The sequence below is a fragment of the Coenobita brevimanus genome, chromosome 22, assembly GCF_032717465.1.
Source record: "Coenobita brevimanus isolate Jiangsu-jjx chromosome 22, ASM3271746v2, whole genome shotgun sequence".
Lineage (NCBI taxonomy): Eukaryota > Metazoa > Arthropoda > Malacostraca > Decapoda > Coenobitidae > Coenobita > Coenobita brevimanus.
Genome location: NC_136975.1, coordinates 5,564,186 through 5,589,185, shown reverse-complemented (window position 1 = coordinate 5,589,185; position 25,000 = coordinate 5,564,186). Strand labels below are relative to the sequence as shown.

Here is a 25,000-nt window from a genome sequence, read left to right as displayed (position 1 = left end):
TTGTTTATATTATGTGTTATCGAGAGCAGTTGAATTCAGTTATTTGTTTGGATGTTTACATATATAATTTTGACCGATCCTCCCTTCTCTTACTGCTCGATGTTTGTAATGCTTCTGCAGTTAGACTGAATGTTTGAAATTGTTTTTGGGAGTAATTTGTATGGATTATCAAAAGAAATTGTATTCCCTTGTAGATTACCATGTTTGTAAATAGTATTGAAGTTGGTCCTGTTTTCGCAGCTCACTGCTCGATGATCATATTGCTCCACATTTTTTGCTGGCCGTGTGTGTGTGTGTGTGTGTGTGTGTGTGTGTGTGTGTGTGTGTGTGTGTGTGTGTGTGTGTGTGCCTGAAATAACTTTTATTTCGATATTTGCTTAGCATGAGACTTTATTCCACTACTCTCTTATAAGCTTGGGTGCTTTCATGTGTAATAAAAAGAAATGGGGACGTTGAAAGAATCCTAATTGGGGTCATCTCCCTCCGTACAGGTGAGAGGGAGAGATGGGGTGGAGAGATATTTGAAGGAGGGGGGGTGAACTGGAAGGAAGGCAGCTTAATGGCAGAGGACAGGGTGACATGGAGGTGGTTTGTTGTGGCCAATTCTTCGGGATCAAGATCGCTGGGTATTGATACATGGAAGAGAGAGAGAGAGAGAGAGAGAGAGAGAGAGTTTTATTCACTTATTTCGCGGTGATATGTGTGTAAGTGTTATCGAGAGCAATTGGATTCACTTATTTTACTTGCGTATATGTAATTATTTTGGAGATAAAAAATTGCTGGCATGAGTGTAAACGTTATCGAAAAGAGATGTATTTGCATATTTGTTTCCATTTGGCTAAGTGTGAGGGAGAGCATTCACCTGTTTGCTGTGTGTGTGTGTGTGTGTGTGTGTGTGTGTGTGTGTGTGTGTGTGTGTGTGTGTGTGTGTGTGTGTTTTATCTAGGCCAATTGCATCCATGTGATTTGCGCATCGGCCAGTATCGGTTCACTCAAATTTGTTTTCAGAAGAGCACCTTTATTTTACACAACCAATATCACTGCTGTTAGTAAAGAGGACTTATATTATTAGTAAAGAGGACGTACATTATTTCAAAACTCTCTCATCACTGCCATGGTATAGGTTCCCGCCCTATCGTAATAAAAATCCGAGTGGATGTGTGATATAATGTTTGTTTTTAAGTGACGTATTTGTCTTCTCCGCAGCGAAGTTAAAGGGGCGTTTTGTAATCACCCGTGTCTGTTTGTCTGTGTACACGATATCTCAAAAAGTTGTTATCGGATTTTCCTGAAATTTGTTGAATAGGTAGGCGGTGGGTCAAGGAAGTGTTCATTAAAATTTGAGGTGGATCTGCTACAGGGTGCAGAAATAATGAATACATTTTGTTGACGTTGGCTGAGCTGTGCACTCCCAGAGTTTTTGTAACAGGATAGACTAAGGCCGTGGATTTATGCGAGTCTTTACACTGAGGCTAAATTTAGACATAAACTCGTGGCGTAGGAAACTTCTTCGCACCTCTTCTTAGCGACTTGTTTTGCGTACCTTAACATTCTCTTGTAGGTTTTTAATATCCATAACACACAGGAGGATACTGGGGTGCCACATGCAGAATAAATCGCTAAAGGAGAGGTGTTGCGGAATCTGAAAGCCACTTAAAATACGACCCAAAATCCATGCAAGCTGTCTGATCCTGGAGTGTGATATGCAGAGTAGATCTCTAAGCAGAAGGCGCTAAGGAATCTCCAATAGAATACTTCCCATAATCCGACGCTAACTGTCTGATCGATCGCGTTTCACTGATCCATGTTTCGCGAAGCCGTTTCATTTCTTCTTCTTCTTCTTCATTATTATTACTATTATTATTATTATTATTATTATTATTATTATGCATCCAAAACCCAGAGTGAAACGGGGTCTTCTTTCTTTTTTTTTATTTTTTCTTTAATCACGATCGGATAATTTGCGTCAGAGTTTCGGCCGTATTTCTCGCTGGCTTCGGAGGTCCCGTAACGCCTCCTCCTTAGCGACATATTTTATCCATCGCACCTTATCCCATTAATTCAGTGACGTCATATTCAGTTTAATCAGGCCACTAGCAGACGATTTTTTTTTCAATGTCAGATGGATCTGTAGAAGGAAAATGGCTAGTGAAGGCCATATCTTTCTCCTTTACGTCTAAAAAAATTCCCCTAAGCTGAATAAAAAACTCTAAGATTAGCACGAATAATAATGAGAAAGAAATCGTAATGAAGGGGTTAGTAGATCATTTGTGTGATGATTCAAAATGTATCAATGTTTAGCCTGCGTATCATGCAAGATATATAAAAGTGTAAGAGAAAAATAAGTCGCTGGTGGAACGGAACTACATCAGATTAAGAGTGTGAGAGACGCCTAGAAGCTTTGAAAGATAACCTGGTGATTGGCTCTGGGTTTAAGTCAAGGATATTTTTTGTTCAGATGTGTTGACTATTACTTGTCCAGAATCCAGCGCTAAAAGAGAGAGAGAGAGAGAGAGAGAGAGAGAGAGAGAGATAGATAGATAGATAGAGAGAGAGAGAGAGAGAGAGAGAGAGAGAGAGAGAGAGAGAGAATTGAATTTGTTATTAATATATGCTCTGATACCTGTAGTTGTGGAGGGTTTGCTCTCCAATAATTCACATTTCTTTTTTACGTGGCATTTTCTCTCTCTCTCTCTCTCTCTCTCTCTCTCTCTCTCTCTCTCTCTCTCTCTCTCTCTTTACAGCTATTCATTATTACTCGTTCAATCAGTGGCCAAGATTGAGAGGCTTCCTTCGTTTATTACATATTTCATTTCTTCATTTCTTTCACACTCTCTTGTTTTTCTCATTCATTAAACATTGCATTATTTTCAGCTCCCACCTCTTTACAATTTGATGTTTCATCGTCTTTGTTTTTTACAACTCACAATAATTCTCTTTATTTATTACACCTTGCATTATACCTTTATTTTTGTACAAGTTTCCATTTTTTCGTGTATCATTTTTTATCTGGTTCCGTTTTTCGTGCAATTTTTCAGAACCGATGGCAAGGACTGAGAGAAGTTTTCAGATTTTACCCATTGTATTATATGTCTTCATTTTTCTTTTTACGTTCATCACTGTATTCATCTTTTTACAGTGTATTCTTTCATGGCATTTTACAGCTTCTGTGGCCGTGGTTGTGAAATTTATTTTAGTCATAACACATTGCATTTCTTTTCCCATTTAAATCGTTACGTTTTGCGTTTTTCATGCTTTCTTTTTTTTTCTGTTGATTTTTCTTCTTATCTGTTACACTTTGCATTGTTTTCTTGTATTTTTGAGTCAGGATTTTTTTTTATTTATGACAATTTTATATTTTCTTGTAATTTTTCATATTTACTTCTGATTTCTTCAGCGTGGCATTTATTTTGTTTATTTTTCAGCACCTTGCAGTTTTACATTTTCTCTTAGCCTTCATAATTTCATCTCTATTCAGACAGCCATTTTTCTCTCTTTTTCCATATTTTAGAGTTATATTTTTTCGTGTCATTTTTCAGAGTCTGTGGCAGTGATTGAGGGCTCGCGTGACATCCACATGAGCGCAGGCAACACCCTCAACCTCACCTGCTCCACCACCGTCCCTGCTGACCTCCCCACCTACTTCTACTGGTGAGTTGACCTTGCCTGACCTCTAAGCGGACCTCCCCCTCTTTTTATTATTTTGCTACCTTCGGATGATTTTATTTCATGGGAGATAGACGTGCCGGATGAAGATTTGAAGGAAGGTTATAATATTTCTCATCTACCTCAGCAACTTTCCCACCAGCCTTCCCAAACTTATTTCTGCCAGACCCCTTTCGCGTCATACTTAACACAGGATATAGAACTAATAAATGATGGCCAACGCAGCCCTATATATGGGGATTAGGTTTGTCGTCTTAGGGTTTAGAAGAGTGCTATCTCCCAGCTGAATAAAATCGTCTGGTGGTAGCCATAACATGCGGAAATGATGCCCCACTCTTTAATAAGCTTACCTTCGTGGATGTGTTGCCCATTGCCAGGTAAGTTCAAAATTACTGCATAGGTGTGATATGCACGTTGCGGCTTCCTTCAGAGGCTCCGTGTTATCTACTCTACCCTGCCCTTTGTGAATGCAGTGACACCAGGGAACCCTCCTAACCATGATCTTAACAAATGATGCTGAAACACATACCATTTAAAGCTGACCTGCGAACACAGGGACCGTATTCTCGCCAGGTACGGAGGCTCCAAACACTTCTCAGCGATTTACGTTTGGATATGGGTGGTTAAAATCCTTTTGTATTTCATTGAGTATGGCGATGTTTGGAAGGATTTATGTAACACAGGACAAAAAGGTGTAATAAATAAGTCGCCTAGGAAAATGTGTTAGGGAGCTTCCTTAGCAGACGATCATACGGACCCTAGACGGTAGCTGTTCAGTGTCCTACAGATAAGGGAGATGATTTACACGCCAAGTAGGACGAGGCCCCTTTTGTAAATGTAAATAAGGGCGCTGAACCCTTCACCCGCACTCCTTGTTTGCGTCCTCCCCACCAGATAAATTGATAGTGAAGAGGGAATGGTGGAAAAGTGCTTGAATGGGCGACGTGGAGAGAGCACATGAAAGAAGGAGTGAGGGGTGGATGAGGAGCGAACTGGTGGAGAGGAATGGAAGGAGAGGGAAAACTGGAGAGAAAGAGGGAGGAAGATTGGAGAGAGAGAGAGAAAGGAGGTTAGAACGTGAGGGTGGAGGAAAGATAAGGTGCTAGAAGAGGAGGAAATTGGAGAGGAAAGGTGCGTGAATGTGCGAGGAGGTCAGAGAGGGAGAGGGCCAGCTAATAGAGGGAGATGGGTGGAGAGAAAACCTGGAGAGAGGGAGAGAAGTAGAGGTGTGATGGTGGAGGAAAGATAGGGTGTTAGATAGAGGGAAGAGGAGGAAAGGTGAGAGGAAAGGTTCGTAGAGGAGAGAGGAAGTTAAAGGGTGGCTGAGGGGAGAGTGAGAACCAGGTTGATAAAGGGAGATGGATTGAGAGAGATAAATTGAAGGGAGGGAGAGAAGTAGAGGTTAGAGCTTGAACGTGGAAAAAGGAGAGAGGGTGAGAGATGGAGCGAAGGGGATGGAAATTTGAGAGAGAGAGAAAGAGAGAGATAGATAGATAGATAGAGAGAGAGAGAGGGGGGGGAAGGGAAATTAAAGTGTGAGAAAATGGGAGAGAAGAAGGAAGGAAAAGAAAGAGAGAGAGAGAGAGAGAGAGAGAGCACATGATGGAAGTAAATGGAGGATGAGACAGGCTGATATCTAGAGGGGTAGAAAGAAAGGGGGAATTGGTTGAAAAAAGAGAGAAGAGGAGGTTATAGGGGAAGGATGGGAGAAAGAGAGTATAATTGGGAGGAAAAGAAAGGGAGAGAGAGAGAGAGAGAGTGAGAGAGAGAGAGAATGTGTGTACTGGAGAAGAAAAGAGGAGATAAAGAGACAAGAGAGGCTTGTTTCGGGTGTGAGGTGGAGGGAGGACGAAGAAGTTAGGTAAGTGGAGGTGAGGAAGTGAGAGGAGAGGAAGGAATGCAAGGAAGAAAAGTAGAGAGGAGATCAAAGACAGGGTGAGAGTGAGGAAGGACCAGGCTAATGGAGAGAGAGAGAGAGAGAGAGAGGAGGGACAGGAAGGGAGAGAAATAAAGCGTAAAGAGCGAGGACTGAGGCTAATGGAGAGGGTGAGGAAGGGGAAGGATGAGAGAGAGAGAGAGAGGATGGGGGGGCTGAAGGGAGAGAGAACGAGCAGAGGGATATATGTAAACCGGGGGAAAAAGGGGGAGAGGGAAAGAAAGAAAAAAAAATTGCTCCATAAATGAGAATTCTGACCTTGACCTATGACTTTAATTTTTCAGCAGTGTCATGACAAAGTGAGCCAGACAAAATAAATAAATAAATGAATATATAAAAATCTTCCGAATTTACTGTGCTTCACGTGGGTTTTCATTGACTTTGTTTTGTGAGTGGATGGTTGTGGTCTGTTAACCTCCGCACTGCGAAATCGTATCTATTTATTCATGCTGTGTTCAGACGATTATAAAGCTGTTAGAATCATTAACAACCCTGCCATTACACATAAACTACCTCCCCTGCAAGTAAGAAGGAATGTTGCCTCCCTTGCATTATTTTACAGATATTTTTTTGGCAAATGCTCAGACGAAGTTGCGTCCATGGTGCCACCTCTCCATGCCTTCCCTCGTGCTACACGGGCATCTGGTAGCGCTCATGACTGGAATGTGACTCAACCATATTGCAGAACTTCTGCCTATCAGAATTCTTTCATTCCCCGAACTGCATCTCTCTGAACTCGCTTCCCCAGAGTTGTTTTCCTCCAAATTTCAACCCACAACTGTTCAAGTCTAACTGTTACAGATATTTTATGAATAGAGGACACCAGTAGCCTGGTGTATGGATTATTTTTTTTCCCCCATTTGTTTTTCCTTCCTCCGTTCTGTTATTTAAAAAAAAAAAAAAAAAAATCAGCTTTGAAGAGGCTTTTTGACCTAGAGGGCTTTTGTGTCTTCATTAACCCCTAGATATTGATAGATTTTTTTCCCTTGAGTTAAAGAAAAGCGTCTGGATGTGGCGGTAATCACACACACACACACACACACACACACACGTACTCAGGTTCAAGTGGTTAAGATTATTAATATAAAATGTGCAATGAAAGCTTAACAAAACCGAGAGAGAGAGAGAGAGAGAGAGAGAGAGAGAGAGAGAGAGAGAGAGAGAGAATCGTTTTCCTTCTCCACCTCTCGTCATGTATACGAGTTTTGCAGCCATTTTTTTTTTTTTTTCACTTCGCATCCTTTTTTTCTCACTCATCCTGTAACTGGATTCCTTGTGTAATAGTTCACTGTTGTGGATTTATTCTTTTGCTCATCAGTTTCGCCACACTGCATTTCCCTGGTGAGAATGTGGGATGGAATATTGGCGATGATGAAGGTGTGGTGATTGTGATGAGAATGACGTTCATAAATTGATGACGATGATGATGATGATGATGTCGGTGGTGATTGTGGTGAGAATGACGTTAACAAAAGTGATGGTGATGATGATGATGATGATGTCGGTGGTGATTGTGATGATAATGACGGTAATAAAAATAATGGCTGTGATGATGACAAACAATAACGATGATGATGATGACAAAAACAATAATGATGATGATGACAAAACCAACAACGATGATGACAATTACAATAGAATGATGATGATGAAAATGATGGTAACGGCTACGATAGTGATGATGAGGACCACGATAACAAAGACGATGGTGATGATGATGATGATGATGATGATGACAATAACGATGATGATAATTCCCCTCCTTCCTCCTTTCAATCCTCTTTATTTTTACTCTCCTCTCTCCTGACCCCATCTTCCTTCCCTCTGCCCCGGGTAATTCATTTAATATCCGTTTTATTACTGTCGCATCATTTTTACCCTTCTTTCCCCTCCACTGAAGTGTTCTCCATCGCTCCCTCTCTTTACCTCTTCTCAAAAATCCACTCCCCTTTCTTCTTTTTTTTCTCTCTCTGTTTATTACAATATGTTGCTAATTTTCCTCCCTTTCTTGTGTGCACCTTAATTTCCATCTTTGTTTTTTCATCTTATTCTTTCTCTGTTTTATTATTTTCCTCTTCTTCCTTTATTTCGTTCACACTCGAGTCTTTCCTTTATTATCCTGCCTGTGTTTTCTTGTATATCTTTTTTTTTGTTTTATTGTATTACTTAAAAATATTCAAAACTGTCTTGTTTTCTCCTCTTTCTGTTTGACACCCACCATATTCACTCATTGTTTTTCTTATCGTCTCTCTCTCTCTCTCTCTCTCTCTCTCTCTCTCTCTCTCTCCGCATTTTATAATGAGAAAGCCAGTGAACCATCCAGCCTCATGGAACCCCAAATTGTGTCCTTGTTTAAGAACTTGTAAACTTAAATATTTTCTTCTCTTCCTCCCTATTTCTGTCTTTTATTTCCATTTCGTTTCCTGCTCAGCATCCTCTCATCGTGGCCTGTTATATTAGTGATATTTCTGTTACTGTTGTTATTACTACAAAAATGAAAATAATAATAATAATAATAATAATGATAATTTATTACTACTGCTACTGCCACTACTACTACTACTACTACTGTCATCATCGTTATCATTATCATAATCGTTATTACCACTACTGCTATTATTACTCCTACTATTGCTATCATTCTCATTGTTATCATTATTATTATTATTACTACTACTACTACCGTACTGCTATTCTTACTATCGTCATTATCATTATTATTATTACTACTACCACTGCTATTATCATGATGATCATTATCATTATCATTGCAACTACTACTACTACTACTAGTACTATTACTACTACTACTACTATTATCATTATCATTACTACTACTACTAGTACTACTGCTACTACTATTATCATTATCATTACTACTACTATCACTGCTACTTCTACCACCACCACCACCACTTCCACTGCAACTACATTCATCATCATTATTAATATTATTATTAGTGATTTAGCATGATTATTTTCTTAGCCCTCCTCCTCCTCCTCCTCCTCCTCCTTGTCCAGGGTCATGTTACGCTTACAGGATCGGTTTCTTTACTCATTCGTCTTGTTTCCTTTTTATTATTATTATCATTATTATTTTTATTATTATTATTATTATTATTATTATTATTATTATTATTATACCGCCGGGTGAAGTATCTGCCTCCATCAATATTCTTTTTACTCCTCCTCCCTCTCTTCCTTCTCTTCCTCCTCCTCCCCCTCTTTTATTTTTGCGTTCTCTGATTTAATGCATCACTTTTCCTCTCTCCCCTATTCTCATTTGGCAACCCTTCATTCCCCATAACTCTTGTCCTTCTTCTCCTCCTCCTTTTGTTCTCATTTTCCTTCTTTTTCTTCCTCTTTTCCTCCTTTTTCTTCTCCTTGTTCCCCTCCTCCTCCTTCATCTTTCCTTTTTTTTTTTGCCTCCCAGGATCAGTTTCCGTAATCAATTAATCACTCCTCCTCCTCCTCCTCCTCCAACCTCCTCCTCCTGCTCCTGCTGCTGCTGCTGCTGCTGCTGCTGCTGCTGCTGCTGCTGCTGCTGCTCCACCTCCTCCTCCTCCTCCTCCTCCTCCTCCTGTTATTATTCCCTTCTTTTATTTCCATTTCCTCTTTCTTCTTTTACTTTCACCATTGTCTGATTTCATGTATCCTTCTCTCCTCTCCCCTCTTCTCATTTGGCGGGTCCTTTCATATTCCACATCTCTCTCCCTTTACTTAATCGTCTCCCTTTCATTTTATCTCCACTCACTTATCGTCTCTAATATTCGCTATCATTTACACTGTTTTTTATATTTATTTTTATTTTTCCCTGGGGCCGTTTGTTTCATTCAGTTTTTTCGTCTGTGTGTCGCCTTGAACACTGTGATTCTCTCTCTCTCTCTCTCTCTCTCTCTCTCTCTCTCTCTCTCTCTCTCTCTCTCTCTCAGCATTATTATATTTTGGAGTAAGTAACAACTAAAAAAAAATTCTCAGTCGATGGCTGTAATCATTCTTTTTTTTTTCCTTCTGGTTCTTTTTTTTTTTTTTTTTTCACGCTAAGTTATTGTTCCTGATAATCACCGTCGTTGTCGATGTGTGTGTGTGTGTGTGTGTGTGTGTGTGTGTGTGTGTGTGTGTGTGTGTGTGTGTGTGTGTGTGTGTGTGCGCGCGCGTGCGCGCGCGCGCGCCATCCGTTCTAACTTTTCATTTCCTTTAGTTCTGTCCTTATGCAGAATATATATTTAATCCCATTCAGTTTTATTCATTTTTATATTTCAAGCACAAAACATACATTTTTTTTTTTTTTTTTTGCCTTTGCATACGTTAATTTCCTGCATGTACGTTATTTCCTGCATACGTTATTTCCTGTATGTGAGGGAGGTGGCAGTGAGTTGGGGGGAGGGCAGCCAAATGGTGGGTAACAGAGCGACTTGGAGGCGTTTTGTCTGCGGTCACCCTTTGCGGGATTAGGGCGTCGGGCTGTAGATAGTAGATATTAGATAGATTTTCCTGGATTTTAGTTACTCTTTCATCTTTGTTAGTTTTTCGCTTTTTTCACTCTCTTTAATGTTATTTTATCTTTAATCTTTATTATGTCTTTTCTTTTTAATATTCCTCATCTAAAGTGTGTATATTATTGTGTTTTTTTTCCTTCGTATTTTTCTCATTCGTGCCATTTATTCGTTTGACTTATTTCTTCTTTATTTTTCTTGTTTATTTTCATTTCATACTTATTTTGGTGTTAGTTTTTAGCCCTTTCACCGTCTGTTTCGATTCATTGTTTAGTGTTATACTGCTCTCTTAAAATTCATCTCCTTCCCTCATCTTGTAATTATGATCGGCAGAAAAAAGAAGAGAGAGAGAGAGAGAGAGAGAGAGAGACGTGAAGCGCAACCAATTACCCGGACATCAAGAGAAGAACTGATTAATTATTTTTCACATCCCTTTTGGAAAGAAAAATGGTCTCGCTCAACAATAATTCTTTTTCACCGTAATCTCTCGAACGCCTTAAAAATGAAGTCGTCGTTTCGAATGCAGTGAGAGGGTTTCCAGCTGTTGTAATAATGATATATTCCCAAGCGATGGATCATTATAGACGAAATCAATACTTTTACTTGTACAGAAATTATTGATGTTGTGGCCCTATCCCTGTCTCTCTGATTAAGCAACCCCATCGACTGCAGGTAAGCAAACCCCCTATGAGGTTGTCCCACAAGTTCCCTACGTGAGTGATGTTATGTTTGTCTTAGTGTACCAGTTCATTGGTTCATTATGTGTCAGGTTATGAGAGCCTAATCTGCAAGTAGGGCACGTGTTGTATGTTGCCCCACCGAAAACCACTCTAACCTGGTGTCTTAGGAGTGTTGAATGGTGTCCTGGTCTAGGCTTAGCTGGGTGAACTCGATCTGCTCTGTTTAATGATACGTCCAATGGGTGGATGTTGGAGGGAGACGGGGACGGCTTGTAGTGTGGTGTTTTGATCGAGGTGTTGTTCAGTGTTGCCCTGCGTGTGAAACCGGTGACTAGGCGCTTCTTCCCTGTTGGTGTAGAAGTGTCTGGAGGTGGGATGTTGCTGACGGTCTGATGATGGTTGTGTAGGCGTGATTTTATGTGCCTACTTGTATTGTTTGGTTCTGATATATGGACAGGGACGTTGTGTGTTGGCGCAAGTTCCCGCATAGAATTGTGTGCCATTCAAATCAAGATAATCCCAAACAGAGAGACGTATGACTTCAGAATGTAAATGAGCTACAAGAGTAGTATTAGTACATCCTGTAATGGTACTCGGGGCATTGTTCTGTATGGTCGGCAAGGTGTTGTAGTAAGTTTTAGATAGGATGGGGGCCCAGGAAGGGGGAAGCATAAGACATCACTGATCTGATATACAGTTTGTAGATTTTTAGAGAGTCTCTTTTTGTTGTCCAAAAACTGTCACTGCAAGGGCTCTAAGTGCGTCTCGTCTGGGGTGCATCAGTCTCTTTATGTCTTGTATGTGGTCCGTGAAGGTGTGTCAGGTGTCGTATGCCACTCCAGAGATCTTGGTGGAAGGGGTATGAGGCACAGATACGTCGTTAGGTGTAATGTAAGGGGTGTATTTGTGTTTATAATGGTCACCTGTGAAAAGTATGGTGGTTACATTTGTACAGGTAAAAAATGAAGTTAGAGAGAGAGAGAGAGAGAGAGAGAGAGAGAGAGAGAGAGAGAGAGAGAGAGAGAGAGAGAGAGAGAAAATGACGCAACGGAAGGGAGTGGGGAGATGAATGTTTTAGCGGAGACAAGCTAGAGATTACAGATAGATGAGTGAAGCAGACGGATGAGAGAGAGAGAGAGAGAGAGAGAGGTGGGGGGTAATACTGAAACAGCAAAGGGTAGGGAAAATAAAACAGAATGAGAGAGAGAGAGAGAGAGAGAGTACTAGTACAATACGGAGCACATCAAAGACGCCCAGTCCACAATTACAAAGCCAACTCAGTGCGACCCTAGGCCTCAAAACTCACTCTTTCTCTCTCTCTCTCTCTCTCTCTCTCTCTCTCTCTCTCTCTCTCTCTCTCTCTCTCTCTCCAGTTTTCATTATATTTTTTATTTGTTCTTCCCTACTTACAAGCACATTGAATATTAATTTCCTTGATTTCTAAAGATATATAAATTTTTTACGAATATAGGATTGTGCTGAAGAATTTTTCCCAATCCCATTTTCATTACAAACCTCATTTTTCTTAGTATTATCCCTCGTTCGTAATATTTTTTTATTCACCTGTCTTCGTCTTTATAACGTCCATTCTTTACTTTTTAATAATTGTTTCCAAATATTTTTCCCTCATTATTTATTGTGATTATTTTTACGGTGTTAATGGTCTATATCCTTTTTGTTCTTCCTTTTCATGTTGTAATTATTTCCCTCATCGTTACTCTAGGTGTTTCAAGACCTCCCTTTCCCTGCTAATTCTCCCTTCCTCCTCTGTCTCCCATCCTCTGCCAATTTACTTCCTCTCTCCCCCTAACTTCTAATCAGTTTATTTCCCCTTACTGTCCTAATAAATCTAATCTCTCTCTCTCTCTCTCTCTCTCTCTCTCTCTCTCTCTCTCTCTCTCTCTCTCTCTCTCTCTCTCTCTCTCTCTACTTCCCTCTTTGCCTCTCACTTTACACTCCTATTCCATCTCCCTCTGTCCCCCTTCCATCCATCCATTTCTCCTCACTCTTCCTCTCTCCCTCCGTCCATCTCTCTTTACTCCCTTCCCTCTCTCCTTCCTTTTTTCTCTCCCTCCCTCTCTCCTTCCTCCCATTTCTACTTTCCACCCTTCCTCCCTCCTTAATCTCCCTCACTCGCCTACTCAGTAATCGAGTCCTGGAGTCTGTTACCTACCTCTTTCCCTCCCTTCTCTTTCCCTCTCCCTCCATCCTCCCCCTCCATCCCTCATGCCCATCTCCCTTCCTTCATTTATTCTCCCTCCATCCATCTCCCTTCATCCATCGCTTTTTTTTCCTCCCTCCATATATCCTTCCCCCCCTCCGTCTTCCTCCTTGTATCTCTTTTTCTCCTTCCCTGCAGTTTTCCTTTTCTTCATAATTCCTTCCCTCCCTCCATCTCTCCTCCCCTCCCTCAGTCTCTCCTCTCCTTTTAGCCATCTCCTTCCATCTATCTATCCCTCCCTCCATCTCTCCTCATCTCCCTCAGTGGTCGACTCTGTAATTAAAGCCTAGTCTTTGGTAGCTCGTCTCATATTAATTTGTGAAATGGCTTGATGGGCAGACTCTGCGTGATTGTTTCTCTCTCTCTCTCTTTCTCACACACACACACACACACACACACACACACACACACACACACACACACACACACACACACACACACACACACACACACACACACACACACACACACACACACACACACACACACACACACACACACACACACACACACACACACACACACACACACACACACACACACACACACACACACACACACACACACACACACACACAAATTGACTCTAATTTTCCCCCACCTCACTGCTCTCCTCACCCTTACACTGGGCTCTCAGCAACAGGTTTCCTTAACTATTTTGCATTGGGAGATTGCGCCTGTGCTTGTATGGGCTCAGTGTGTGTGTGTGTGTGTGTGTGTGTGTGTGTGTGTGTGTGTGTGTGTGTTTAACCCCTTCAGTACGAGGCAGTCTGTTTATGTAAATACATGATACCTCCAGACGATTTTTGTCTACTTACGGCCCTGCTTTTCCGTAATTCCTCGATATCCCTTTTATTTTTCACTCTTTCATTCCTCTGTTTCCCCATTCCTCATTTTTCCTTTCCTAATTGTATTCCTTTATATTGCCCCTCCGTAATTTCTCAGTGGCTCATTCCAATATTTTTTTTAAGTCCCATTTTCTCATTTCGCGTTCTCCGTTTTCCTCCCGCTCATTCCAGTGGTCTAGTATGCAGCCTTAGTGTATTATTCACCCTTTGTCCTGGGGATCTCTGCCAGCCTGTCCTGGGGTGTCATACTAGTGGACAATTCTTCCAGTGATAGATGGAATAAAATATAAAGTGTTTGAGTAATGGAGAAGTTGGCCCCTTCAATCCCATGGTGCATTTTTATATTGTTATTGCTGCCACTAGTTTATTCGGGTTCAAATTCCATAGAAAATCGATTTTTGAGGGGTTAGGTGGAGATTAAGTCAAACCGTACCACTACCATAAGTTTCTCCTCACGTAAATAAAGCCATCTGGAGATAGTAAATATATTTTAGGAAATACGTCACATGAAGGAAAGGGTTAATGGAGACTGTATCGAAACTCTCCGCTGTCAGAGATCCCTCCAAGCTGAATGAAATCGTGTGTCAGTATTAAGAGTAAATTTTAAAAGTTACTTAAATACTACTGGGGTTGATTCTGGACTTGTGTTTTTTTTCATAGGTAATGTGTATGCAGTGCGACATCCAGGGCAGGTAGGCAGAATCATTTAGGTTTCTCTCTCACTCTGTGTGTGTGTGTGTGTGTGTGTGTGTGTGTGTGTGTGTGTGTGTGTGTGTGTGTGTGTGTGTGTGTGTGTGTGTGTTCCTGCTTTCTCTCAAACTCTTCCTAAGTAAGGTAGGTTAAGATAAGCCTTTATTAATCCTGACTGTCTTGTGCTTAAAACTGCGCTGCAAAAATCGTCGGACTTCCATGGCTTAATTTTCCTTGCATAGTAAATTCGACGTAACTCGGTGGGAGGACGTGCTTAGAGTAGTATGATGAGGGGATGGTGTGGGGAGGGAGAGGGGCAGGTGGGGGGAGGGAGAGGGTCTCGTGGGGGTCGATGCAGGGAGAGGGAGAAGGGCTGGTAGGGGTCGATGGAGGGAGAGGGGCTGGTGGAGGTGTATGGGAGGGAGAGAGAGAGAGGAGATGGTGGAGGTCGATGGAGGGAGACGGTTTGGTGGAGGGTGATGGATGGAGAGGGGCTGGTAGGGGTCGATGGAGGGAGAGGGACTGATTGGCTGAAGAAATGTGAGGTAAAGAGTGGGAAAGGAGGCTGGAGAAGAGGGAAAAGATAGAGAGGAGTTGGAGTGGGTGTCATGGAAGTGGGACCGGGCGAGGTTAGTTGAAGGGGGGCGAGGGTAGGAAGGGGGAAGAGGTTGAGTGGGGGAGTTAAGGGAACTGAGAGAGGGAGAGGTAGGGTGGTGGACGGATGTGGAGAGGAGGGATGGATAAGGGAGGGCGTGAGGGAAACAGAGGATGAGGGGGACTAGTGGGCTGAAGAGGGGAAAAACTAGAGGGGGAGAAGCAGAGAGGTGTCAGTAGGGGAGAGGTGAAGTGGCCAGGAAGGGGGTGAGGGGAACAAGGGTTGGGGAAAAAAAGGGGACGAGGGGGTCGCTGGAGGAGGGAAGGAAGTGCAAAGTCTGCCTGCGATTATTAGAGCGCTTGTTCTGTAATATGAAGTGTTTATGTCTTACGCTCTTCCGTGTCCAGGGCGCTAATGTTTGGGGGACTTTTGGTAATGTTGGGGAGCTGTTTGTAATGTTGGGGAACTGATAATAATGTTGGAGGAGTGGTTGGTTGTAATGTTAAGGGACTGTTTGTAATGTTGGTGGCTGTTTTGTAATATTGGGGGAGTGTTTGTAATGTTGAAGGAGTGTTTGTAATGTTGGTGGCTGTTTTGTAATGTTGAAGGAGTGTTTGTAATGTTGGAGGAGTGTTTGTAATGTTGGAGGAGTGTTAATAATGTTGGAGAAATGGTTGGTTGTAATGTTAAGGGACTGTTTGTAATGTTGGGGAAATGTAATGTTGGAGGAGTGGTTGTAATGCTGGAGGAGTGTTTGTAATGTTGGAGGACTGTTTGTAATGTTAAGGGACTGTTTGTAATGTTGGAGGAGTGTTTGTAATGATTAGGGACTGTTAATAATGTTGAAGAGGTTGGCGAACTCTTCTTTCCCTTTTTAGTACAATCACATTTCTTTGCACTTTGATATTCCTACCTTCAGACGATTTTATTCAGCTGCGAGGAGGTTTACCAAAGTCGGTAGGTTATATACAGCCCTCATAAAATCCCCTAACAGTAGTATATATCTCCTTGAAGCTGTTTAAAGCCACCTGGTGTTAGCTTCATGATTGGGAAAAGTACGATGGGGCCTCTAGGGATTCGCAGTGTGTGCAGGAGGCGGTTCTTAAAGAGGGGAAGAGTGGCCTGGTTCTGTCATCTCTCTCTCTCTCTCTCTCTCTCTCTCTCTCTCTCTCTCTCTCTCTTTCTCCTTCGTTGAGCAGTATTTTTTCAGTGCAGTGACCTTTTTATTGATTTTATTCTTACTATTTCCTGACTGTGTAATCAACTGCGGAATGATGAGCTGCGTCGTGGTTAATACAAGTTAGAGAGAGAGAGAGAGAGAGAGAATTCCTAAGCTAAATAGAATTGTCAGGCAGTAGGTTGAGTAAAATATAAAATAATATAAAGACGTCGCTGTACTTAAGGGATGATTACCAATTTCATGCCCAAACTATTTTATTTTGCCCTCTCCACGCCCTGTCTCACATCGTACGTCCCTCCCCGCATCGAAATACTTCCTTGCCCTCCACTTTTCTCCTTCACACCCTCTCATCTTCACCAGTAAATTCACTTCCTTACTATTTCCCCCTCCTCACAGTGCCCGCTGTTACTCACTACATTTTTTCTCCTTTGTGTCTTTTGCCACAAGTTAATTCTCTTTTTCACATGTTTCCCCTTCTAACATTTACTGATCTAGCTCTCTATTTTTTTCTAACTATACCATTCGTATATATTCACTCCCTTTCTATTTTTCTCCCTCCCCACTTTGCCTGCTTTTACAGGCTAACTCTTTCTCCCTCTTTAATCGCTAGTACATTCACTTCCTCACTACACCTTCCTCCCTCATATTATCCTTCTTTTCTTCTTACATCTTTCTTTCCTAACTACAGCTTTCTTCAGTCGCTTTTTTTCAGTACATCTTTTCTCCCTTGCTGGTTTTCTTTCTCGTGCACACTAATTCCATCAGCGAATTTCTCCCTCACGTTTAAACTTTTCTCTCACTACATCCCCCCTTCTCTCTCTGCATTTTTTTTTTCCTCGCTGGTAATTTCTAACCCATGCTTCAGCCTCCTGTCTTACATTACCCAGTCTGTCTCACATTTTTCACAAGAATTTTCTCTCGTTTTGTCTTTTCTCAATTGTATATTCATCCCCTCAAAGCAATATTTCCTCTCACAATATCCGATTTTTCCTACTGCATCCTTTCTCCCTCACCGTATCGTTTTTAACTTGTAAATTTGTTTCTCACTTATTCTCCCTTAGTGTTTTTCTTTTTTTTTTCTTTTTTTTTTCAGGACAGTATTTTCCTCGCTCGCCACATCTTTCTCCCGCATATCCCCCTTTCTCTCTCTCACCACATCTTTTTTCACCCTCGCTGTATTTCTGTTTTCACCACTGCATTTCCCCTCTCTCGCCATGCTTTCTCATTGTATCCGCTTCCATGTGAACTTTTTGCTGTGGCATATTTTTCAGTCCTCCTTGTGCCACCCATATGGACGTATTTTTGGATCCAGACTGTTCTCTCCCCGTACACGCTTTCCCTGCCTCTCTCCCTCTCACATATTCCCTCCCTCCCACCCTCCCGGCCCACATATTTTCTCCCTGATTGGACCTCGCCTCCTCTACCCTGCCATCCCCCATCGACTGACCCACACACCACTCCGGACAACACACCCGCGCCCTCTCGACAACGCGCCCCACTCCCACTCTACACAGGCTTACCAAACCCTAACTCCCCTCTAGATCCATAATACACCTCTTCACAGTCATACCCTCCCCTCCACAGCTATACCACCCTCTTCACAACTATACCATACCCCCTTCACATCCATACCACACCCTTACTCCCCTCCATAGCCACCCATGCCCCTTCCTTAGCCATACCATACCAGTAGAGTCCTCGATAACCATATCACACGGTCTCCACAGCCATACCACACCCTTTCCAGAGCCATACCACATCCCTTCCACAACCATACCACACCCTCTCCAATACTAAATCACACCCCCTCCACAGCCATACCACATCCCTTCCACACCCACACCACACCCCCTCCACAACCACACCACACCCCCTCCACAACTACACCACACCCCCTCCACAACCATACCACATCCCTTCCACAACCATACCACTACCCCTCCACAACCACACCATACACACCCTCCACACCATACCACACACAACCACAACGATACCACACACCACACACAACCACAACGATACCACACCCCTCCACAACAATACCACAGCCCCTCCCTCTCAGCAACCACCCCATCCACATCCATCCCACACAACCCAGCAGTCTAGCCTCCTCCCTACCTTTCAACTCACTCTCCTACCATCATTCATTCTCATTTCCTCAACACATCCTCCCTGTCTTGAGCCGTATTCTCGTAGGATTAAGAGGCTTACTAACACTTCCTCCTCAGCACTTCCATAGCAATTCCTTAGCGCTTCCTTGGCACTTTTCTGCACTTCCATAGCACTTTCTCAGCACTTTTTCAGCACTGCTCAGCACGTTTTCAGCATTTCCCTAACACTTCCTCAGCACTTTCTCAGCATTTCCCTTGCAGTTCTTCTGCACTTCCTCAGCACTTACTTAGCATTTCTTCAACACTTTCTCAGCACTTCCTCGCGCTTTTTTTTTTTTCACTTCCTCTACTGTTTCATCGCTTCCTCCTTTTTTTTCAGCACTTCCTCAGCACTTTCTCAGCATTTATTCAACACTTCCTTAGCAGTTCCTCAGCACTTTCTCAGCACCTCCTCAGCACTTCCTCAGCACTTTCTCAGTACGTCCTTAGCACTTTCTCAGCACTTTTCAGCACTTTCTCAACATTATTTCAGCACTTCCTTAGCATTTCCTCTGCACTTTTTTAGCACTTTCTCAGCGCTTTTCAGTACTTTCTCAGCTCTTCCTCAACACTTCTTCCGCAGTGACTCTTTTCTGCATAAGCGTAACAGTGTGCATTATATATATATATATATATATATATATATATATATATATATATATATATATATATATATATATATATATATATAGTATATATATATATATATATATATATATATATATATATATATATATATATATACCGGTATATATATATATATATATATATATATATATATATATATATATATAATAAAATGCACACTATTACACTAATGCAGAAAAGAGTCACTGTTGAAGAAGTGTTGAGGAAGAGCTGAGAAAGGACTGAAAAGCGCTGAGAAAGTGCTAAAAATCGTACAAGAAAATACGAACAGTGCCATGCATAGAAATGATATGGTAATGTAGAGTTCATTATGTAGAGTTGGTAATGTAGAGCAGGTAATGTAGAGCAGGTATTATAAAGTTGGTAATGTACTGTAGAGCAGGTAATGTAGAGCTGGTAATGTAGAGCAGGTAATGTTGAGCTGGTAATGTAGAGCTGGCAATATAAAGTTGGTAATGTACTGTAGAGCAGGTAATGTAGAGCTGGTAATGTAGAGCAGGTAATGTTGAGCTGGTAATGTAGAGCTGGCAATATAAAGTTGGTAATGTACTGTAGAGCAGGTAATGTAGAGCTGGTAATGTAGAGCAGGTAATGTTGAGCTGGTAATGTAGAGCTGGTAATATAAAGTTGGTAATGTACTGTAGAGCAGGTAATGTAGAGCTGGTAATGTAGAGCAGGTAATGTTGAGCTGGTAATGTAGAGCTGGCAATATAAAGTTGGTAATGTACTGTAGAGCAGGTAATGTAGAGCTGGTAATGTAGAGCAGGTAATGTTGAGCTGGTAATGTAGAGCTGGTAATATAAAGTTGGTAATGTACTGTAGAGCAGGTAATGTAGAGCTGGTAATGTAGAGCAGGTAATGTTGAGCTGGTAATGTAGAGCTGGTAATATAAAGTTGGTAATGTACTGTAGAGCAGGTAATGTAGAGCTGGTAATATATAGTTGGTAATGTACTGTAGAGTAGGTAATGTAGAGCTGGTAATGTAGAGCAGGTGATGTTGAGCTGGTAACGAGAGCTGGTGGAGTGGAGCAGGTAATGTAGAGCTGGTAATGTAGAGCTACTAGGGAGCCTGCTAAATACAAGAGTTCACTGCCTTTAACCTTCTCAGCACGATGGCGTCTCTCTCTCTCTCTCTCTCTCTCTCTCACATTTTTTTTAACCTCCAAACACTTCTCTTCAACTAAATAAGGACGTTTAGTAGTGCAGTGGTCAGGGAAGTTATATATTTTCTCAAGTTCCATAGGTCTCAAGTGAAAATGATCAGGTGCTAAAATCAGTAAAAAAAAAAAAAAAAAAAAAAAAAAAGCGTCATCGTTCTGAATGGGTTACACACACACACACACACACACACACACACACACACACACACACACACACACACACACACACACACACACACACACACACACACACACAGCTCTCGTCAGTGCACCTAATCCAATCACTCCCTTCCATCCCATCACAGCCTGGCTTTCACATCTTCCCTTTCCCCCATTTCATACCCTACCTGTCAAGCTAAGCCCTTCAACTCGCGGACGCCATCTTTTTTTTTTTGTGTGTGTGTGTGTGTGTGTGTGTGTTCTGCGTACCGAAAAGGCATCTTAATCCCTCTTAACCCTTTCACTCCGAGTACGTATGATCATCCATTATATAGGCTGACACCAGACGATTTTACTTAAGCTCTGGATAGGCCACGCGACCAGAAGGGGTTACATAGAGTCTTCATTTACCCCGTTCTCAGCAAGAGGTCTCCCAGAAGCTGAGTAAAATCGTCTGCAAGTAGAAAGACTTAATCGATAAAATACTCGCACGTCACCTGATTGAAAGGTTAGTTAAGTTTCAAGGGAAATCTTATTATGAAGAAGTTCCGTGGGAGTTCTATTTTAACCTCCATTTCGAAGTCTTGTGCACAAATCTAAATCGCCTGGGAGTATCGCAGTAAATTACCTGACGTCTATCTTTAACCTCTCAGTTTCAGAATTACACACTGATGGTGAAGCACTAAATATATGATAAGAGGTGCATATATAAATCCCCCCCCCCAATTCGAAAAGTATGGTATAAAACTGCATAAAATCAGCTGGATATGGCAGGGATAGTAAAAGGGTTAAATCTCTCCCTGCCATCTGTTACCCTTCCTCCCTGTCAGACCACACCCTTTCTGCCTCACCACGCCCTCCTTTAAGCCTCACCATTTGTACTGCTTCACTCTACTTTCTCACTCGCTCACTCTCTCTCACGCCATTTTCTAGTTCCATCTTTTTCACTCCAGTCTCTCTCCCTCCTTTCTTTCCACACCATCCCCTCACTTCTCTCCACATCAACCCCCACCCTTCCCTCTCTTTCCTAAAGTTTGTACCAGTTCCTCCTTCCCTCTCCAACTTTTTTCCTCATCAAAATGTTCCTTCCTCCTCCCCACACCAACCCTTCCCCACTCCTTCCCACATCAGCCTCTCCTCCCCTCCTTCCCACATCAGCCCCTCCTTCCCTCCTTCCTACACCAGTCTTTTCCTCCCTCCATCCTACATCAACCTCACTCCCCCTCCTTCACCTGCTGACTGCTTCCTCTCTCCCTCCCACACAAAGCTCTCTCTCTCTTTAGTCTATTTCACCCTTTCTCCACTTTTAACTCCAGCCCATCCTTACTTCCTTTCCACAATAACCGTCCCTTCTTCCTCATCAATCATCCCTCACCTCCACACCATCCCCTCTTTCTCCCCCCATCAGTCACTCATCCCCCCTACTCCATCCCTTGTTTCTCTCATCAATCACCCCTTTCCCCCACTCCATCCACTCTTTCTCCCCCATCAGTCGCCCATCCCCCTCACTCCATACTATGTTTCTCCACCTCGTCAATCATCCCTTCCCCCACCTTACACTCAATTTCCGTATTCCATCCGCTCCTCCCCACCCCACTCTACTCTTCCCCTCTCCTCCACCCCGCCCCCTCAGCCAGACTTCCAGCATACGTCTTCCCACCGCACCAAATTACTTTTCCTCACTTCCTCGTTTCTCCTCTACTCCCCACAGTACTCTCATCCTTTCCTCTCACCTGTACTCTCACGCACCCATTACTTTCCTCTCGTAACCTTTCCTTCTACTCCCTCCTTTCAGTATTTATTCTTCCCTCTCCCTCCTCTACTCTTCTTTTCCTCCTGTTCCATTCTCCCTTTTCCTCTTTTCTACTCTCTCTTTTCTTCTTACTCAGAATTGTCCTGCCCCTTCCTTCACTTTTGCTCACTCTTCCTCGTCAATCTAGTCCACCTTTCTCCGATCCTTTGCTCTTCCTTCTCCTCTCAATCTACTTTCCTGTCTCCATCACTGTGTTTCCTCTTCTCCTTCCCCCCCCCCTCTCTTTTTAACCTTCTTCGCTCCCTCTTTGCTCCAGTATCCCCTCCTCCCTCTCTTTCTCTCAGTTTCATCTTTTCTCCCTCAACTCTCAAACTTTTTCCAGTCTTCTCTCCCTCACGTCCTTTTTTTTTTTTTTTTTTTTTTTTTTAATGTCCTTCCCTCTCACTTCAGTCTCCACCCCTTCACTCTATCAGCTTTTCTCCTCACTGTCTGCTTTTCCGTTCCCTCACACTCTGCTCTGCCATGCCCACACACTCCTGTCTTGTCCCCTTCCTCTCTCCTCTCCCTTTTCCCAGTTTCCTTTCTCTCTCGTGCATTCATCCATCCCTCTCCTTTCTGCTCTTTTCTCATCACAGTTCTTTCTTTCCTCTTACTCTCTAATCTCTCTTTCCCCAACCATCTGCACTTTGTCACTCCCGTTTGCATATTTTCTCCCTCCCCTCACTCTCTTTCCCTCCCATTTACTCTCATTTCTTCTTTCGTCCCCTCACTCAGCCCTCTCATTACTCCCCCATCCATTCCCCTACAACTCTCTCTTTTCCCCTCATTACCTCCCCAACCCCTCCATCGTTTCCCCTCTAATCCTCTCCCCTACCCTTCCTGAGTGCTCCCCACTGTGCCATACAACTCTCATCATCCAGGCCTCCATCCTTCCCCCACCCCCCACCCATCTCTCTCTCTCTCTCTCTCTCTCTCTCTCTCTCTCTCTCTCTCAAGCAATCCCCTTATTGCAGATAACCTCTCTCCGTACCCCACGTATCCCTCAGTCCGACCTAATCACACTCCACTGCACATCACTATGTTAAAATTGAAATTTTGCTTAGAATTCTGTCATTTTGTCATTTCCCAACGTTACGTCCTTTCCTGCCAGGGCACGTTGTGTGTGTGTGTGTGTGTGTGTGTGTGTGTGTGTGTGTGTGTGTGTGTGTGTGTGTGTGTGTGTGTGTGTGTTTTCCCTACACCACCGCCACAACTCTCTTCCAGTCACCCTACGGCCTGGCTCATCACCAAGTTCCTGACTCCCTTTTCCTATCCGCACCTCCTACTATCTTCTCATCACACAATCACCACACCCTCACCCTGCACCACCACGCCCACATCACCCAGCCCGTGTTCTCGCTTGGCTCTCACTTCTCATCTCAGCATCATATTTTTTTTCCCCTTCATCACACTAGCGAGTATCATCAGGCACATGCTTTCCGTGTTGTCATCATCATCAACATCATCATCATCATCATGGTCATTGTCAGTGTCATTGTTAGCATCATCATCATCATAAACATCATCCCGTTTTCCATTAGCAAAAAGAGTACGTTTTAGCCACAAACTTTAACGATAAAAATAAATCTATGGGAACTATCAACGTGGCATCCAGTGAAATGAACGCGTCCATGGTAGAGTAAAAATATATATGCGTGTTTGTCGTCACAGTTCCCCTACTTCCAGGTTCCATGACATCAGCGGAATAAAGGTCAGTGTTATGGGGAAAAAAAGGTAAAGGCTTCATGGTAGTGAGTTTGCCAGTCGGGTTGAATTTATATTTATTTTTGACACAAACTGACTCTTTTTTTTTTTTTTTTTTACTGCCCCTCTACTGCTTCATCATCACCTCACCGATCCCGCTTCAGTGAACCTTCCTTTTTATTTTATACTTTTTCAGGTTTTATTCCCTAACCTCTATACGCCCGGTGGCCTAATGGGTTAAGACGCCTGAGCTGGTTCGGGCTTGTAGAGGTTTGCATTAGGATGATGGTTGGGGTTTCTCACTTTAGTATTTTTATTCATTTGTTTTTCCTCCCTCTTATGTTATTTTAAAAAAAAATCGTACATTACTGTGTGAGAAGACGGAGATGCTAAAACTGTTATCATCTACGGTACATTAGTTACACCAAAACCATATGTTATTGTCAATCCTAATGACCCTCCTCTAGGTGATGAGCATTAATCTAAGCCTTTTTCAGCACAGTATCAGCTCAGATCACTCGCGTTCTAACTGTACTTTTGGAATATGATGAACAATACTGGTAGTATTGTTTCTTTGCCTATTTGTGTGTGTGTGTGTGTGTGTGTGCTTCTTAATGCAGGGAGAGAGAGAGAGAGAGAGAGAGAGAGAGAGAGAGAGAGAGAGAGAGAGAGAGAGAGAGAGAGAGAGAGAGAGAGAGAGAGAGAGAAAGAGAGAGAGAGAGAGAGAGAGAGAGAGAGAGAGAGAGAGAGAATTAACCCTACCCAATGCTGGAGAAGTACGAATAGGGGAAGGGATGTTTTTAAGAAGTAATACATGTAATAATCGACGTGTTTTATTTGGTATGTTCTCCTGTGTTCAGACTCCCAAGAGGCTCCCCAAACCCCCCCACCAGGCCCTGCTTCCATCAGCCTCCAGCTTCTTGCCCCAAATCTCGCCAGGTTTATTACTCCCCATCCCGTCGCTTTTCCACTATCATACATTTACCCTAGACCTGTTACCCATCTCCCTTTTCCCCACGCTTACCCATCTTGTTTTACTTTAAAATGGTGCTCTTTTCCGATTTTCTCATCC

General features: G+C 42.6%; 1 protein-coding gene across 1 annotated transcript in view; it reads left to right on the top strand.

Moving 5' to 3' along the window:
- LOC145392363 (limbic system-associated membrane protein-like) overlaps positions 1-25,000 on the top strand; it is a 157,247-nt gene that overhangs the window by 92,802 nt on the left and 39,445 nt on the right. Inside the window, exon 4 of the mRNA XM_080266765.1 lies at positions 3,540-3,651. Within this exon, the coding sequence (XP_080122891.1) occupies positions 3,540-3,651 (112 nt within the window). The remainder of the gene's footprint in view (positions 1-3,539; positions 3,652-25,000) is intronic.